At 41.5% G+C, this 19,417-nt stretch overlaps 2 protein-coding genes across 4 annotated transcripts in view; one reads left to right on the top strand and one right to left on the bottom strand.

Moving 5' to 3' along the window:
* The window catches only part of BDP1 (B double prime 1, subunit of RNA polymerase III transcription initiation factor IIIB), a 56,820-nt gene extending 42,202 nt beyond the window's left edge, over nucleotides 1-14,618 (bottom strand). For all 3 annotated transcript variants that reach the window (XM_021380629.1, XM_021380628.1, XM_021380627.1), the window contains exons 1-10: nucleotides 14,435-14,618; nucleotides 10,319-10,865; nucleotides 9,360-9,469; nucleotides 6,524-6,583; nucleotides 6,033-6,173; nucleotides 5,013-5,146; nucleotides 3,832-3,926; nucleotides 3,204-3,258; nucleotides 2,080-2,223; nucleotides 145-426 (exon numbers count right to left, since the gene is read on the bottom strand). In XM_021380629.1, coding sequence (XP_021236304.1) covers nucleotides 145-426; nucleotides 2,080-2,223; nucleotides 3,204-3,258; nucleotides 3,832-3,926; nucleotides 5,013-5,146; nucleotides 6,033-6,173; nucleotides 6,524-6,583; nucleotides 9,360-9,469; nucleotides 10,319-10,865; nucleotides 14,435-14,592 — 1,726 coding nt within the window. In that variant the 5' untranslated portion in view covers nucleotides 14,593-14,618. The remainder of the gene's footprint in view (nucleotides 1-144; nucleotides 427-2,079; nucleotides 2,224-3,203; nucleotides 3,259-3,831; nucleotides 3,927-5,012; nucleotides 5,147-6,032; nucleotides 6,174-6,523; nucleotides 6,584-9,359; nucleotides 9,470-10,318; nucleotides 10,866-14,434) is intronic.
* LOC110390280 (vinculin-like) lies at nucleotides 14,634-19,332 on the top strand (the record flags this gene model as incomplete). The annotated part of the gene is made up of 3 exons (XM_021381531.1): nucleotides 14,634-15,180; nucleotides 18,200-18,308; nucleotides 18,839-19,332. Coding segments are annotated over 3 exons (729 nt in total), but the record flags the coding sequence as incomplete, so codon positions are not given.

Genomic DNA, 19,417 nt, shown 5'->3' with positions numbered 1-19,417 from the left:
GAAAGTTGACTTTGAAGGGCAGTGTTCCACAACCTTTCAAGGCACATCAGTGGTATGAAAACAAAAGCCCAGTTTTAATTTCTAAGCTTGCAGTGTATTTACATAAGATTTATATTTGAACAAGTAAGGATTTTTGCCTCTTACTTTTCTTAGATGATTTCCCTTCCTCAGCAATTTTTGAAGGGACAGCCAACTCTGGATGATTTTCCACTTCCTGTTCAAGATCATCTTTTCTCTTCCTTTTTCTTTTTTTATTCACTGATGCTGGCTCTAATGAAACTTGTTCTTCTGGCTCTTCAGAAGTGCTCAGCGATCCCTTATTCTCCTTTTCAGCTGTCACAGTATCTGCTTCTGTTTCTGCATCAGAAATTCTGGCTTCCTGAAAGTCATCTTCATTATCAGTAGTTTCTGTGTTGGCAACTTTTGCTATTGACACAATATGGTTCCAGTTACTACTCTGGCAGAGTATTAAGAGTCATAAATTTAGATGATATTCCCACTTGCAATATCTTTTGAATTCATACATCAGTGTCAACATATTGCCAAAAAACAAGGAAGCTTCAGCACTAAACACAAAACACATTCTGCACCTGGGACCACACTTCCACCAGCATAAAGCCAACAAAGGATGCAGTTATCAAATGTTCTTGTTCCTATATTTTTGATCAGTTTATGCAATCATTTTCTGGTCCAGTAAAAACAGGTGCTGCTATTCCTAAAAGGAATTGTTCTACCTCTGCAGAAAGAGATAGTCATGATTGCAGAAATTATGTCAGGAAAATGTATTTTTGATCAATAGATTAATGAGTTAACCATTCTTATTTTACATAAGAAAGCTTAGAATTATAATCTGGCAGATAATAATACATAAGCTCTCTTCTGGATTTAATGCATTTCTAAAATTCTGCTTCCTTAATTCTCCAGAACATTTTGTCACGATCTTGAATTTATGTGGAATATCAGAAAACCACCAAACACTTTTCCCCTGTTCTTTTTATTACTCTTATATTCATTACCCTCTAAGTAATTCAAAATGCAGGAGGAATAGAAAAGCATATTCATGTAGCTTAACACAAAGTACGTTAAACATACCATTAAAGTCTGGCAACACCATTTTTACATACAATTTTAAGACCCACTAGGTGGTCTCTTCCTCAATCAAATCTGAAATAAGTGGTATAGAAAAACAGCTATGTCAGTTTTAAGAATTAAATTGACATGCTGCTTCCTGGCTAGCACCCCCCTAAAAAGAGATGTTCATTTGTTTTTTCCACAAGGCTGTTTATAAGAAGACGGGTTTTTGTGAAACAAACATTCAAAAAAACCCACAAAATATCTAAAATTGCGTCAGTATAACCATTTTTAATTTAGGCAGATTTATGAAAGGACCTGTCACAGTTACTGAAGTAATAAGATACTACATATTTAGCAACTGTTATCATCATAACCTTTATCATTTGTTTTAAACAGATCAGAAAATAAAACAACTTTTACAAGACTCTCCAGAGGGAAGAAGAAAGAAAAATCATTCCGATTTGGGGATTTGAACTAAAAAGAAGGAAAATCAGAATCTTTAAAATAACAGTCTAAAATGTATTAAAAAGAAGGATAATTAAAAAGTCACAGAACATGCCAAAAACATGGGTTTGGCCATGGACTCTGGCAGTAAATTCATTAGCAAATCACTGAGATTCTTATTAACTTAAATTAGAATACTTCTTTTAGAATATCAGCGTTTCAAATCATAGAATTGCACTATGCTCAGTGTGGCCTCACGTTTCCGCCCGGAGAAAATGCACCTCAAGAAGCAGGCTGCTACCAATTAGTAGAATAGGACATTAAGAAATGGCCTTAACTTGCACAGGGGAGGTTAAGATTGGAAGGTCTTTACCAAACTCAACGATTCTCTGACTGCCGCATCAACAAACTACATCTAAAGAAGAATTAAACTATGAAGCCAGGATTCTCTCACCATGTCTAGAACGGGGAAGACAGAAATTCTCTACAGGGCTTTACTTCTGCTAGCAATATCTTACTAACCATTGGTCTGTAACGCTCATATACGTTCTTTTGAGATACCTTTTGGCTTCTTCCGAGGCCTTAGTGGCTTCTTTTCCTTTGGCTTCTGGCTTTTAACATTCTTCTGCCTCCTCTTTTCCTCATCTGCCAAGACTTTCTCAAGCAGCTGGGCAAACAACTCAAAATCAAAGGGCCGCTTTTCTTCTTTCAGATTAAAGCAACAAAATAGGAAAAAAAAAATAATCAAAGGTGAGAATTTTTCCAACTTTCTTCTTCGTAAAATGCTCATTAATACACTGTGATAATAAAAAACAGAGATTATGTAAATTTAAACAGAGATTCCTGTATCAATTTCTGCATCACATGAGAAAGAACAAGAGGTGACAAAAATTATTTGGCACCTTGGTTTTAAAAAACAGATAGTGAAAAGGTTACGGTACTTATCACAGTATCATATAATGCATTGACATGCTGTAGGGGAACTGTTAGGTCAGGGCTTGAACTGGTGATGGAGCACCTGGTGAAGCGCTGTGGCTGGCCTAGGGTGCACAGGCAAATTGTTTGCGCCTGGGTTCCCCAGGGAGCAGAAGGGGTGGAGCAAGAGTGGAGCCCCTGGGCTCAGGTAAGGGCCAGCCGCTGAAGGGAGGGCACCTCTTGTGCCTAGGCTGCTTCCTGAGAAGGAGAGTTATACAGCCAGAGAGCCCCTTCACCAGCTGGGTGAGCTCCACTCGTAGTTCTGTGTATAACTGTTGGCCTACCTGCAAATACTGTGCCTGGTGTCACCAAGAACCTGTCAGAAGCCATTTTGCTTCTGCACGAGCAGGGCACCTGCTAATTCAAGACTTATATCTCCCACTGAAGCAACATACAAAGAATTTAAAGATTCTCAAAACAGTTTACGAGTGGTAACTCTGCTAAAGAGGACCAGAATGATTAACTGAATATATATGAAAAGTGTATATTAATGTAAAGTATTAAATATATAGAAAAGCAATAAATTAAACCCAAAGACTTCTACTGTCAGCCAAACTTTTCATAAAAACTTAAGACTTCTCATCTTCTAAACTCAGTTATGAACAAGAAACTTAGTCACACGGTTAACCTAAGCAAAGCAAAAAATGACAATGAAAAAAGACAACTGCCAGTTAACTGACTCACAGTAGGGTAGAGTACACTTCACTTACTGAAAGCTTTGTCTATTCTCCATCCATTTGCTTTTTCCTCACGTTTGAACTTGTTCTAAAAAAAAAATTGCAACAAGATATGGTACAGCACAACAGATCAATATGAACCTTCTTCAATGCAATAGAATTTTCTATGAACCAAAGTTGTAAACACTTGCAAACGTGCTCAGAGAGCACAAGTTTGCCATCTGTTTTTAATTGTTAAAGCTATGTTTGTTTTTACTGTCACCACTACATATCATCACTCAGGTTCTGATTCTTTTCAACATCTTTGTCCTTATTTCTAATCCAGGCAGAGTCTGAGATACTGAAGGTTTTCCCAGTCAGATACCAAGAAAGGCACCACAAAACAGCCTCATAGTTATGTTTTTCAGTATTTTCAATTAAAATAAAATCAAGGCAAACTGTGCTTACATATGTTAGATTTAGAAGATATTCTGTTCAGAATTTGTGTCAGTATATTCATAATTGAGGTTCTTATCTCCTGGAAACATTTATTGAAATCATTTCTAAGAGCCAGTTAGCATTAAGATGATCAATACTAATAGGAATAATCGTAACAGAAAAAGAGGAAACAGAAAATTGAAAACAGATGCTTAATTGTTGGATTAAGTGTTTTAACCTTTACCTTAATTTCTGCTCTGGCTCTGTGAGGAAACAATCGTCCAATCAAGGAAAAGTCTGTTCCAACCATACTGATAGCTAAAAAGAACATGTCTGTTTCTGGGGAAAAAAAGAAAATCACGGAATCATAGAATGGCCTGGGTTGAAAAGGACCACAAAGATCATCAGAGTTTCAACCCCCCCCCGCTGAGTGCAGGGTCACCAACAAGATTGTATAGCTATACATACACACACATAACCAAGCATATTTAATGTAATCAGCCTTCTCGCTATCTAAAATACAAACATCTTTCAAACTTAATACAGTTAGATAGATAACTTTCAGTTTATCTTCAGTGACTGCAAGTTCAGCTGAGCTGGCAAAAGTGTTATTTTACTGAAGGATATCTAACAACATTTGTTACATGAACTATTAACAGAAAGAACTGTCTAATATAAAACTGCAGAATGTGAAATGTTCTGTAGATAACTAGTAAATAAAAGCTAACCCATTTCAAAATGCCAGTTATAATTTTATTATGAACACAACCTCAAACAGGAACGAGGCAAATAATACATAAAACATATTGTTACTGTTCCTTGTAAACAGGGTAATAGCACATTCAAAGAGCAGCACGGTATCTTGTGATGCTAAATTTTCAATATAAAGTTATTAAAAAATACATAATTATAAGAAGTCTTGCACAGTGCTGTCAGCCAATAGATAATAATCAGTATACAACAGAGCTAGTTATAACAAACAAAAAAAAAACAACACAAAAACATGTCTGCTTCCAATGCATACCGAAGCTGCTAATGTTGAAACAGCTTTATATTTATTTCTGTCCATGCTGGAAGAACCACGTAAAGGAGCTGTTAAGAAAAGCTACCTGTTCCATACTGAGCTCAAATATACTGCTAACCAAAGCCAAAATTACCCATCTGGAAAGGCAAGCATTTCCACGGTATCTAAACTTCATAACAGAAGTAGTCATGAATATCCTACAAAATGCACTGGATTTCTTTAAACTTGCCTATTTTCACAGTCAACATCAGAGCTCTGCTTGTTTAAAGAACTTCCAGGGTGAAATGTCACACTTAAGCAGATCATAAACTTCACTGGGCATAAAATTTGTTAAGCGTAAAACACTGCTGGGAAACAGATTTTCCTGCAGGTGTAAAACATGAAACCAAAAGTATACTTACCTTTATTTGACCATGGTTTGGTATAAAAGCTTTTCCTGAAGCTGGAATACGTAGTTGTAGAGCCACGCTCAAAGATGGGATCGTTTTCTTCTACAACACAGGGACCTTTTGTTCTTAGAACTTCTACAGTTAAACTACAAAAGCAAAGACAGAAAGACACTTACCTGACAATACTGCTAGCAAGACATATCGTTGACATTTACAGGCCAACTAGTCAGACTTTTCCAGCCACAAGCCAGAATTCACAGTGTTATCCACTGTAATGATTACATTATTGTGTATTTTAATGGGAGAAAGTGGTAGAAAGCATTAGCCTACTCAGACTGTGCAAGCAAGTTTGTTTTTCCCTTTTTATTAGATTTAGTACAGATAGAGATAATTAAAATATCTTTAAAAAATATCACCTCAAAGATCTGTCTTTTTAATATCCAAGAAAACTGCTTTGCAAAACCACACAACAGTCTCTCCTCTTTTGGAAAAATGTCAAGTTCTTTTTCTAGCACTGTTCTAGACTTATACTTCAACCTAAATCTCATGGTAGTAACATTTTGAGAGTATGCATACACATAATTGGAGAGACTGGTATTTTTTTTAAATATCACATTCTAAGAAAAGTGACTGACACCTGAATAGCAGCAACATGCAAGATACAAAGCTGAAGTAAATTGTACTGATGACCGAACAACAGCGAACAGACGTTTGCAACTATGAGAAATAAAGAAGTGAACTAAATAGGAGACATTTGGAAGCTTGTCAAACATTCAGCATTGTTACAAACCATGACACCTTCCTTGATATCAGTTTCTCCAAAACCCTGCTTTTCAGAGGAAGTTTGTCACAACGAAGACACAGATAATTCTTGCCCATATATTGCTACATATTTGCACTATTCTCTAAATTAGGATACCTCAACTCTCATCACACCATACACTTGTTTCTCCCTCCCTCAAACAACAGTCCCGTTTACAAAAAAAGCAGCAATCTAGCATATATTGTCCACGAGTCAAACACAGAAATTACCTTTCTTCATCCAGAATAATTGAACCATCTTCTGCTACTTTCACACGAGGAACTAGAAGTGGACCATCCTGACTTTCCTCCCCATTCTCTGCCTCTTCCTCATCTTCCTCTTCATGATCAGGAGTACTTTTCTCTTCCTGTCTACAGTTTTAAAAAGCAAAAAACATTACTTTTGGTAGCACCCTACCAAATTGTTGCTCTATGTGCCAAATGCTCAACAATTTAATTAAACACTTAACATTACAACCTATTAGCAAGGTGGCTGATACAGACTCTGAAATCTGCTTTTCATGCTGTTGTGTGATGGACAAGTCCAAAACCATAACATGAAAAGCAAGAAGCTCTTTTACCACTCTCACAGTTCGTTTTAAATAAGGGCTATGATATTGAAACAGTAAATGAAGACAATGTTATTACTACATTTAAACATGTTATTTTCCAATATCAGAAGAGTTTTTTTTACTCTAAGTACCTTCATCTCCAAGACTTACTCTTTCATTTGACCCAGTGCAGAATTCTTTTCTGTTCTCCTTTCTTCTGCTAATGAAGACCTAGAATTTTTAAGAGTTAGAGGTAAAAGTTTGTACAGACGTATTTCTGCTTCATTCCCTCAAACTCACCTTCTCTGGATAATGGACAAAGAAACATAAACTTTCTTATCTTCAATTCTTTTTATCAGATCTGAACTTAGTCTAATTGAACAATCATCACACACAGTCGTGTGGTTTTTCAGTTGCTTATGAGCATCTATGGGCATCAATTGCTGAAGGGCACAACAATAGATTTCACACAGTAATCCATGAGACTACAATAAGTAATCAACATCTGATTCACTGTGAACTAATTTTAACAAAGCAATTAATAGGAAGTGCAGATTACCTTATCACAGGAAACTGAAGATGAAAAGCAGACCATCAGTAAATGAGACAAAAGTACCTGATGCTTTACATAACAAGCTGGAATCTGATAGAACAACAAAACACTCCACACGAGCATCTCTACTTTGCAATAACTGACAAGTTTGAAAATAAAAAAAACATTTGTGGAACTGGTCCCCCTTCAATAAGCACTATACGTTTATGTAATCTTCTATAATGTTATTAAACATAACAATTTACATCTTTCACTGTACATTCTATACTATATACCTGATAGAGTCATAAAATCGTGGGGGTCCCCAATCCTGGATGCAATAGTCAGCACACAGTGCTTGCTGATGTTAAGCTTTTTGTCCACCAGAATGCCCAAGTACTTCTCATCAGGGCTGCTTTCAGCACATTTAGGGCTCTTGGTAGACAGAAAGCTGGCAGGAGCCAGCCATGTGCACTTGCAGCCTGGAAGGCCAACTACATCCTGGGCTGCATCCAAAGATGGGTGGCCAGCAAAGTGAGAAAGGTGATTGTCCCTCTCTACTCTGCCCTTGTGAGGCCCCATCTGGAGTACTGTGCCAGGTCTGGGGCCCCCAGCACAAGAAAGACGTGGAGCAGGTCCAAAAGGCCACGAAAATTATCAGAGGGCTAGAGGGTTGTACAGAACCAAGGCCATTCACATCAAAGGGCCCTTGGAGATGGAAGGGAACAGAATTACGACAGCTGATGTAAACTGGCCAAAGGAATATTCCATACCATATGACATCAGGCAGAAGGAGTTTTGAAGAGGATGGTAGTTCATCTAATTTTTTCTTCTGCTGCTCAGGGGCTAGCTAGGCATCAGTTAGGGACTGGTAAGCAACTGCTTGTGCATCACTTGTTATATACATTCATATATATATGTCATAATTATCATCTTTATCTTAGTAAATAGTTTTATCTAAACCCATGAGGGGTTAGTTTTTCTCAGATCTCTCCCCCATCCCACTGGGGTGGTGGGGGAGTGAGTGAATGACTGCGTGGCACACCAACCACTTGCTGGGTTAAACCACAACTGAGGCATGTGAACATATCCATAGTAAAGGTATAGGAAATGTGAGAGCATCTGGTTCATTATCTGCTTAATGACTATTCAGTGCAAAAGAAAAATTAGCAAGGAAAGTGGTAAATAAAAGAGACAGGCACACAAACATTAATGAGCAGGTGATAACAGACAATAAAAAGCCAAACTCATCTGCTACTAATTGATGGGTCTTTAAAGGAACTACTCAGGCACAGGACTGAAGGTCAACCTGAACTTCGTAATTGGTAAGAATCTTGTGGGATATCTGAGAGGGTTCTGGGTGACTGTCCACAATATAATGCATTCAGAAGAGGGTTGCATGACTACACAAACTTGTTGTGATACATTTAAGAGAAAGGTCCAACGGAGGGAAAAACAGGGATCATGATGGATCAGTATGGAATAAGCATGGTGAAATGGAGATGATTGGAGCAGGAGAGGGATGAAAGGGCTGTAAACAGACTGCCCCTTCATCGGCTGGGTGAGTTCTTCTCTTCTTCCTGTGTATTGCTATTGGCCAACCTGCAAATACTTTACCTGGTATCACCAAGAACATGTCTGAAGCAATTTTGCTTCTTCATGAGCAGAACATTCACCATTTAACTCTGCATGCATAAGCTTGTACATACAAACAGCTTGGTAAAGGTCCACTATCCAAGCATGGACATCAGGCAGACTAAGAGCCCACGTTCAACAGCTCTGTGATTGCTGGAATGTTTTTAAAATCACTATGTGAGTGCATATATCTATTCTACTAGCAAACACCCAGCTGAACAAACTGGGGAATAAGAGATGCACACAGTTGGTAAGGGAGGGCCATGGTTTGGGCACAATATGAGGCTTTGAAGCTGTACTGAATTCTCAGGATTCATGAACACAAGTCTGCTTATGAACCTAGAGAGGAAGGAATAACAGGACTCAGACAGCTGTACTTACAATGACTGCTGTTAAGGAAGAGCAGCAGCAGCTGCCACACCCATTCAGATGAGATGGAGAGACCTTCAAGGTCTTGCAGTGTATTTTTCTGCACTTCAGCAACCCAGGAAAAGAAATGCTTGATTTCCCACAGTCCGCTAGATTTTGCAGTGATTCCTAACATCTAACAACAAATTTAACAGAACCTAGCTAACAAAAACCAACTTACTGTTACTCTGTATCTGTACAGAGAAGAATGAGCAGTGGGGAAGATTTTACTATTTACACTTTAACATGTACACTAACTTATAATTCCTGTACAAAGACTGTGTAGACATGAAAGTGTTTAGAAGCTTTTCTTGCCATTATAACAATACTGCATCTGTGCTAACACTCCAGATTTGAGAATTCTCCTCTTCACAATCATTAAACTGCAGAAAAACAATCATTTAACCCAAAGAAAAAAAAAAACATACTTACTTCATAGGATTGTTTTCTGGTAGATAGTATATCAAGTCTCTCATGGTCATTTTAGAGCGATCTGGTGGAGAACACCCTTCAATTATTGGAGGCCTGTGTTTCATTTGTTTCTGTATAAAACCAAAAAACTCAGTTTCACCCAGGAAGTACTTTTTATGTCTTAAGTAGTGTTCTCCGTTCATTAGTACCCCAGTTAAGTGAAGTTTGTCCTTTTGTTGGTGGAGTTTGGGGGTTGTTTTTTTTGTTGCTGTTGTTGTTGCTTTTATACTGAACTAATAAGTTTATTGTAAAGTGTATATTTACCACAGAGGAGACCACATATCCCATGTAGAGGGTGGTGATGCACTGGAACAGGTTGCCCAAGGAGTGGATGCCCCGTCCCTGGAAGCATTCAAGGCCAGGCTGGACGTGGCTCTGGGCAGCCTGGTCTAGTGCTTGGCAACCCTGCACTCAGCAGGGGGGTTGAAACTCGATGATCTTTGAGGGCCTTTTCAACCCAGGCCATTCTATGATTCTATGATCCCCTAAGTGATTTACCTTCTCAAAGAAATTCAATTCTTGGCAGAGCTAAATCACACAACTCAGTCAACAAAAGTCTAAAAGACGCAAGAAATCCCAAATCCCAAGCTTTTTTACAGCATACTTCACCACTCACTACATGACCAGTTAGTGATGATATAGTAGCAAGGTCTCACGTTAAAAAGGTTTTTAAGTCTAATTAAAAGTAAAGATACGTAATTTCTCATGAAATCTGTATTATGAGGGAACATAGTGCTGCTACTGCTTATAAATAAATAAATCCCCACAGGGTTATTGACACATCATGAAGTATTAGCAGTTAGTGAGCTGGTGATGACTGCTGTCAGGAAACACTACTGCAAAGAAGCAATGCTAATGTTAGGCAGATAACATCTTTCTCTGCCCTTCATAAATCAGCACTGCTCAATGCAGAGGCCTACCATCCGTTCTTTCTTCAGCTCTTCTTTAAGCATTTCTCGTAACTTCCGAGCTTTGAGGATCCTTTCACGGTCAGAACATATTCGTTTCTCTTTTACAGGAGATGGTTTCGGAGGCAGCTTTTCCTCCTGTGTCACTGACGTTTCCTGTGTTGGTCTCTCCTTAAGTGGGGAGGGTATGTTCTTCTGCAAGGGATCATCATTTTTTTGAGTGGCTACAGTTTGCTCTTTGTTCACTGGTTTTTTCAGTGGGGAAAACTGTGGCACTTGTGGCACAGGTGTCTTCTTTTCGGGTAGCATGGGAGACTTTGAAGAGCTTTCACCATGACTCTTCTCTGATGGAGGAGAATCCTTCTGAAGTGGAGCGCCGCCATCAGGAGCCTGTGATGCTCGCCTCTGTGGTTTTGATGCACTATGCAGATCAGATGAAGGCCCAGCTCTGGGTTTGACAAGATTGGGCATAGTGGAAATCCGTTTTCTTCTCTGCGTAGGCATGTCTGTAGGTTTAGTAGCTTCTCCAGCATCATTTGAGCTGTTGGTCTTCTCATCACTGGAAAATGTAAGAGATTATTCTGAAACACTTTACAGTGACAGATTTACAACTTTTGCTATCAAAACATGCTCATGCACCAACAAGTATAAATACAGTACAGAAAAATACAATTGTATACAAGAAGCCACAATTGAACTGTCCAATACCTGTCACTTCCTCAAACTAATTATAATAAGAATAATAATAAGAAATGGCATATTTTGAAATACTAAGTATTAATGCTACAAATTAGTTGACCAACAATACTGTATTCACATATTCCTCTTTTGCCCTTCTTATTAGAAGGCTCTAACCTTTTATTGAGAATATCTTATTTCATGGTATGATAAAGTTAACAAACGTATGTAAAAAAAAAAAAAGTACCCCATATAACATGTTACAGACTAAAAAAATTTTAATAAGGGCATGCACAAAGAGCTTTATGATTTTTCACTGCAATCCATGCATTCCTCCAATGTAAGCAGATAAAATCTAATCTTTTTTTTTAAAGTACAAAAAGTTTTCGGGAGTGAAACTGGCTGCTGTTCCACTGAACACATGAAAAATGGACTTTAGGGGGCAAACATCTTCTAGCTCCCCTTGGAAACTTTCTTATTTAGGTACTGTTTTAATCCCTTACGTAGGAATAATTTCCAAAGTGCAAGCAAAATCGCTCATCTCCATCATCTTAAGCCTGTAAGCAATTCTAGTATTCCTCTCCTTGGATGTTGCTCATGGTAAAACTGCAGCAGAATTACACCTGAGTCATAAAGAGCTTTTTAATTTCACGTTAGAACTATGTCTTTTTTGTTTCTTTACCACTGACTACATCTATGGTTTAATTACCCAACTCCAAAAGTGCTAAGTAGTAAATGCCTTTGGAGGAATAGATGAAAAGCAAAAAAACCAAACCAGCATAACTCCTCCAAATAATCTCTCAGCATTATGTGGTGTGTGCATAGGCTATAGATGATGTAGCAGACTTTTCTGTATCAATTTGTTCCCCACTGTGAGTTCATATGCATTTTTAGTACACATCCTTCAACGAGGAGCAGAGCAACTTCACCATATATCGTTTGTGTTTTGAACGAGACTCTGGAAAGCTCCATTCAGTGTCTTCCAGTTATACAGCATGAAACAGTGGAAAGAAATTCTACGATCATCTTCTCCATGCTGTCTGAGGCTTATATATTTTTCCCTAGAGTACCATACTAGATTTCCCATAGTTAAATGTAATTTATCTGCACTGGCTTTGAGTGGGACAGAGTTAATTTCCTCCACAGCAGCCCATACGTTGCCATGTTTTGGGTCTGTGGTAAAAATACTGTTGGTAACACCATCATTCAGTGGATGCTAACTGGTATTTGCCCATGTTCCAGGCCTTTACTTCTCATGCTGCCCTGCCAGCAGAGGTGGGGACGTGTAAGAGGCTGGGAAGTGACATGGCCAGGACAGCTGACACAAACTAGCCAAAAGGATGTCCTCTATTGTATGAGGTTGCATTCAGCAATAGAAGCTGATGAAAAGAAGGAAGCAGGAGGAAAGTTCAGGGTGAATGCATTTGTCTTCCCAAATAACCCTTGTGTGTGATGGGCCCTGCTTTCCTGGAAAAGGCTGTCAAGGGACAGGAGTGAATGACATCCTTGGTTTGGTTTAGTTCCATGTGTGGTTTCTGTTTTGCATATTGAACTACCTTTATCTTAACCCACACATTTTCTCCCTTTTACCTTTCCAATTCTCTTTGCATCCCTCTGCAAGGAAATGAGTGCACAGCTGTGTGGGGCTGAGCTGCCTACTGCAGTCAGCTCACAATATTAGCAGAGACCATATTAAAAGGTATTTTAAATCTTATGCTCAGGGAATTTTCACTTCCCTGATAATTGCAAAACCAATTCAGAGCTTAGAAATTGAAAGACAAACAGTACAGGTACAGATTGGAGAGGCTAGGACAGAATGCTTTAGGTGGGGCAAGAAAACATGCAAGATGTCCGTATTTGCCATTAATTTTTCTGCAGAGCACAGAAAACTACATTCTGCTGTATTCTACCAATTACTAAAACTCAATAAATCAAGATTCGATGACATATAGTCAGTTTCAGAGGCACCCAGGCAGCCAATCTTTAAAATACATCATCTACAGAAGCAGCTTTCCAAGAAGCTAATAACTGCTTACAGTGCAGTAAATCCCTGGGCGTACCCTCTCCTATTTGGTTAGTAGAGGCCTCCAAAACCAAACGGAAGCTTCACGAATTCAGTGGAATTTAAGAAGAGCAAATGTAGGAAAGAAGGCAGAAGCTCTCACCTGAGCCTTTACTGCCTGCTCCCAGGGCTGAAAATTCCCCCTAGTCTCCCAGTACTTGCGGGCTGGGCACTACCTTCTCCCACTGCCCGAATTCTGGAAGCCACCACCACACTTCAGTGATCCATATGAATTTTCCTGTGAGTGCACCATCTTCCAAATCCGCACTTCGCCAAAGAAGCTCTTTCCCAGCCCTTTTCCCCTACCTCCCCATGCATTTCACTAGGTCAGCAAACTGAGGACGTTTGTCTTGAACACGCCTTGACGACAGTTGACTTAACAACTACTACGGTCTAAGGTTTATAAAACCATTTAAGTTTTTCTTTAAAAGAGCAGGATCCAGACTTGTGGATTTGCTTGCATAGATGTTTGCCGTATTTACTGTTAGTCATGCACCTGGTAAAGGCCTATTTTTTCAAGACATGTGAAAATATTTCTCAGAACATTCTCCACCTCAGAACAGCAGTGATGTTTAGTTTTCACAGTTACAATTAAATTATTCCAAAACACCCATTAAGTTACAAACACAACACATTGGATAAATCTGCTGAATAAATGAAAAACAACTGCATCTTCACTTAAGAAAGAAGTCCTGGACAACCGGAGATCAGCTGGTCTGATCAGGGTAACCCATACGTTTTCTAAATGAATTATGAAAGAAAAAGATCTTTACAGCACATTGTAAAACAAGTTTAAGTACAAAATATATGAGCTGGACAAAAACTAGCATGGGTTTACCACAGACAGATTGTGTTGGACTAGCTAAATACCTGAATTTCTAGTCAAAGGAAACAGAAATTGTAAAAACGCCTCATAGAATGTCATAAAGGACAGATTCCAACTAAAAAAAAAAAAAAAAAAAAAAGTACAAACGCAACATGCAAAACCAGCCAGGTGGGAAGGTTGTTCTGAAGGGCAGTTATCAGACTGGAGACAGGTCTGGAAGAGCTGCTCCTGAGCCTAACCCTACGGGGTATTTCCATTGCGATGAAAAGCATTTAAAATACTGAAAAGGCCCGGAAAAAAAAAAAAAAAAGTCAGAGCGTTAGGGCTGGAGCAGCGTGCAGAGTGAGAATGCCGAGTCACACAGCAGCGGCGCGCGTTGCACAGCCCGCAGGGGCGGCCGCGGCTACCGAGCCCGGGCCCTTCGGAGCAGGACGCTGCCGGGCGCCGGCTCAGCGCTACGTCCCGCAGGGCTCCCGAGGGCCCACCCCGCCCGGCCGGCAGCCAGCAGCCTCCGGCGGAGCCCCGCTGCCCTCCCCGCGCGCAGCGGCACGGCGGAACCCACCTGTCGGCCCGCCGCCCGCTCGGCTGGTTTTCGGCCGCCGCAGCCTCCTCCCTAGAAGCCGCCGGGGAGCCCTGCGGCTCCGCGTCCGCCGCACCGCCCGCACCCCTCCCGGCGGGCCGCACGTTGGGCCGCACGGCGAGGCGGGCTCGGCGGAACATGGTGCCGGGCCGGCGGGAGGCGCGCCGCAGCCTGCGCTGGGGCACGGGCGGCGGGGCAGCGCGGGCAGGCCGGCTGGCGCACGCAGGCAGCGCACCGGCGCGGCCGCAACGCCATCAGAGCGCGACGCGGGGCGGGCGGGGGCGGAGCGCCGCAGCCGCGGGGCTCCTCCTCATCACGCCGGCGCCCCGCGAGCTCCTGCTGCCGCGGCAGCCTGCAAGGCTTCCCCTCGGCTGGCTTATCGCGGCCTCCGCTCCGCGCCACCGCCGTTCCTTTTCGCCTCCCCCCCACCCCGAAGCGCCGCACTCCCAACGGACACCGCCCCTCGTCCCTACGCCCCTCGACCCCGCGGGCGGAAGCCGCCGCGAAGCGCTCCCCGCTGCCGCCGTGTGCCCGCCCCCCGCGCCCGGCCGTCAGCGCGCGGCCCGCTGGTTGGGTGAGGCGCCGCGCCCGGCCCGCGTCAATGACGTGCGGGACCGCGACGCTTCATAAGGAGCGGGAGCCGTGGGTGGGGCGGGAGAACGTTCTAGCAGGTGTTGGCAGTCGGGGTGTCTGTTGTGCTGCGCGGCCCGAGCGTCTCGCGATGACCCGTGAGTGCTGGAGGGATTCGCGGGGCTGCGCTGCCGCTCTGGCGGGGAGCGGGGCGGGCAGCGGGCTGCGGCCTCCGGCAGAGCAGCGCCGGGCTGTCAGGGTGCGGCGGCCGTCATCGTGTCTTGTTTCTCAGGGAGCGGCCGGGCGCTGGATGAGGAGAGGAGGTGGTCTGCAGCGATAACGGAACCAGGCTTAAGGCCTGGCTGCCGCCCACCGTGTGTCTAAAGGGCTCTCTAGTGATGGCAAACGTGTAACAGCGCGTTGTTTTATTTGTGGTTAGGGCTGCCGTTGAAAGCGTTGGTTCTATATTTACGCTAAGATGGTGGAGAACTGTAAAGCAAATCAGGAGTGCTGCCTCATTGGTGGGGTTGTTCGTTTGGCTTCTGCATGCTGTACTTGACAGCGCAGAAACCCTCTGTCATGAGGTGAGGAGGTACTAACAAGTTCTGGCTTAATAAAAAAAAAAAATGCAGCTCTGAATCTGCTGTACTGCTCAAAGTGCAAAGGATGGCCTAGGTTGTAAACAGCGTGTGCACGGATCAGACCTGGGATTTGAGGAAGTGGAAGGCTAATGGCTCTTTATGTTTTTTTTCCCTGTTCTTATGCTATTAAGATAACTATATGTTAAGGGTTAAAGAGAGGTACAGTGTCCTATAGCCAAGGATAACAGGACTATTGCGTTGTGTTGTAAGGCGACTTACTTCAGCACAGTGCCAGGATGCTGGAGAGGCAGCTGTGGTATGCTGCCACGCTGTTTATTCTAAGCTTTAGTATATATTTCTGGAGTTCAGACCTTTGGTATCAGTCACGTGTGGACTAGGCTCTCATTTCAAAGATTCATGTGGTAAAATAGAATGAAACTGGACTGCTAATTAGAAACTGTGCCTCCGAATTCATAAATTCATGGCAGTTCTTGTACTACCAAGTTGAAACAGTGCATATACATGGGGTGCCTGGAAATGCAATAAATCTGTGAAGATGTTTATGATTAGATGAATTGATGACTCTTTTTTCCTGGTACTCATCTTCCATTATTGCTTTGTGCTTGTATCAAACTGCCCTGTTGAATTCAGCATTCTGTTTTTGGAACGCAGTGGCAGTCAGTTCTGTTCTGCTCGAGTTCTGACATGTGATCAGATCCTTTGCTGCTCAGAAGGTACTCCAGGGGTCACGGCATCTGTACTCCATGCTGCCATTCTGTTTGGCCTCTGTCCAGGAAAAACGATGACAGCTTGTTCCAGCGCTATACAGAAGTTTTCCACATATCGTTCTCTAATAGGACAGGTGGATCTTGGAAATGGAAGAGCACGGATAGGCAGAACTAAAGCCATATGCCTTGCAGAGACAGGCTTTCCTGGGGCATTAGGGCACAGGTATTGTAAGGAAGGGTGTGCTGTTTTTTTCACATTACAGGAAGTGGAATTGACTTCCTGCCAGAGCCACCTTTCTTGGAAGATTTAGGCAGATGTTACAGAATGTGTAAAATAGCACCATCTCTCTTAAGAGATGGGATACTCAGCATCTCAGGTAGAGTGCTGGGGCCAAATAGTCCTTGTGATGTTTTCTTGGAAACAGAAATGGTACAAGTAAGTTTATTTTCAGAGAGCAGCTTGTTTTTGTCTGCTTAGTGTCTATACAGTGGTACTGTCCTTCTCCACCCGTTCTCCTTTGCTGTGCAGAAATAGCAGCCAAGCTTTTCATTCCACCATGCAGCTTGGTTGTTGCACTTAGAAGATTGTACATGTATGCAATAACTCTACAGACACTGCTTGATTGGGAAAGAGGGAATGTGTGAGGTTAAGGATCGAGGATAGCTGCTGTATGAATTTTGTCTAAAACTGTGTGTTTTGACTTCCCACCCTTTTTTCTTCATGATAAATGTTTATTTAGTTTCTTCAAGCGCCATGTAAGACCATGATGCAAGCTTACTCATGTGACATTCATGCACTAAGCACTACAAAACTGAAGAACCATTTATAGCCTGGAATGTATCATCTGCTTATGAGTCATCAAGTTCTAATCAACTCCCAATACTGCCAGAGATAGCCGTTTCATTTCCGTTTCTGAAAAAAATATTGGCCATTTTACGTGGCAGAACTCTGGGAACAGGATCTCACTGAGTGCTTGTGAGGAGGATGGAGCAGAAGTTCTCCTCACTTTTGCAAAAGGTAGTCCAGTCAGTGGTGAAGCACATCTTCACAAGCAGGAGCAGCCCTCAGCAAGTAGCAGTGGTAATATGCTGTATGTAGCACCTCTTGCCAGGGGCTGTACAAACTGATGTGAAGAAGGAACACTTTTGTCTTGTTGGCATGGCAGGTACCTTTATCAGCTCAGAAGTGGTGGTAGTACAAAGCTGTGGATTACATCAACAGTAAAGTTTCAGATTTTCTTCTTCACCTGGTTGTAGACTGTATACCTGGAATTACAGGCATGTGAAGTTTGGAGAGATTGGTCTTGGAGATTGAGAGGTGGCATAGGTAGTCTTAAGACTGGAGAGATGCTGAAAGAGAGGTACAATGGAGATTATGGGGAAACTGAGTTTTCGTTTTTCAGCATGGAAAAGTGCTCGTGTTTGTTCAAGAGTGCAAGTGATTGTACTTGAGTGTATTCTGGAACACTTTTGAGTCCAGAAAAAGCAGGGCAAGAGGAAGTACCAAGCAAGCTAACCAACTCTAGCAAATGAAGTAGAGCAGTCTAGGAATACTGGAAGTGGATGTTGTTGAAAAGATTTTTTTCAGCAAATACAGAAGAGTTAGTGTCTGTGATGGCTGTGGCTGTTCCAAGGAAGACCTGTGGTGTTTGGATGGAGAGGTGCATCTTCTCAGAGCAGCACTTTTGTTGTGCATTTCTTGATGCTTTCAGGGATGCTTTCTTGCCTCACTGTGCAAGAGAGAAAGACCATGACAAAAGATACTGTCATTTCTAATTGTAAAATGAGCCAAATGTTAACACTTTTGTAATAGGCACGCTGTGCTTGGAAACTGCTACCACCTGTATCAATTATGTGGTATCTTCTAGGTGGAAATCAGCGTGAACTTGCCCGACAGAAGAACCTGAAGAAGACTCAGGAAACTCTCAAAGGGAAAAGGAAAGAGGATAGCTTGTCTGCATCTCAGAGAAAGCAGAGGTAAGGTACTCAGCACCGTTGGTTGGAGTGATTGTGCAAATTAGGAGGAAAAATGAGCCATAAAACATCCAGTGATGAAACAGGGCTTAAGTACTTTTCTTTGGTTTGTGGTCCACTCATGTCTCAAAGTATAAAACCTGGGTGTAGGTTTTACTGTGTTTGCTGTTAGACATGTTTATTTTTGGCAAGACCTGGAAAGGCTTATGTTACTTTTGAGCAGTTTTTTGTCTGGTATTAACAGGGAAATATTGTGTAATACTTTCCTGAAGATATTTGATTCATTGTGGTCTTTAGTTCTCTTAGTTTTAGAAATACATAAGGTATAATGTAATTGAGTGACATTTCTACATCATGGCGTACCTTGCTGAAAAGACCAGGATGAGGATGTGATAGAGGCTGATTATTTTATAATATAAGCCCTTTATTGAAATGGGATTGATAAAGGGCTGCAAAAAAGATGGAAGAAACTCTGTTTAGAAAAACAGCAAGCCAGTGTCTGAAGTCTTACCTTTTTTTTTTTTTCTTCACAGGGACTCTGAAATCATGCAGCAGAAACAGAGAGCAGCTAATGAAAGGAAATCTCTGCAAGCAGGAGCAAAATGAACTGTGTGGGGAAGATAAAAGTACATCAATCAAGGAGAAGGGCCTAGAAGATCATTCATAAAATGGCTTGCCATTAAATGATTAAATGTTTATCTTGCAGCCTTGTTCAGCTAGCGTTAGTTTGTTTTCTGTTTAGTATAGGCTTAGTCATCTGGAATGCTATTTCAAAACTGACTGTAGTCTTCTGCATGCATAACGATCGTACCTAGCAATAGCTTTATTCCAGCTATTGCTGCATTTGTAGGTTTTACCTAATGTTTCCAGTAATCTATTTTCTAAAGCTACAGTTAGACCTGATTTTCTTAACTTTTAAAGTACGTCATTCACAATGGAACACGCTAGTGAAATGTGCTTAAACTTACTGAGGTCTAAACTGTAAAACTCACCATATTTTTACAATAAAATGTTGCATGAAATATTGTGTAATTTGAAGTGGTTATGCTTGGTAACCAGTCGATTTGGAAGAAGCTGGCAAAGAACGCGAAATAGGTGAACTGTGGAGAAAG

The sequence above is a fragment of the Numida meleagris genome, chromosome Z (genome assembly GCF_002078875.1).
Source record: "Numida meleagris isolate 19003 breed g44 Domestic line chromosome Z, NumMel1.0, whole genome shotgun sequence".
Lineage (NCBI taxonomy): Eukaryota > Metazoa > Chordata > Aves > Galliformes > Numididae > Numida > Numida meleagris.
The sequence above is the reverse complement of the archived record's forward strand: the minus strand, read 5'-3'. Positions and strand labels throughout refer to the sequence as shown.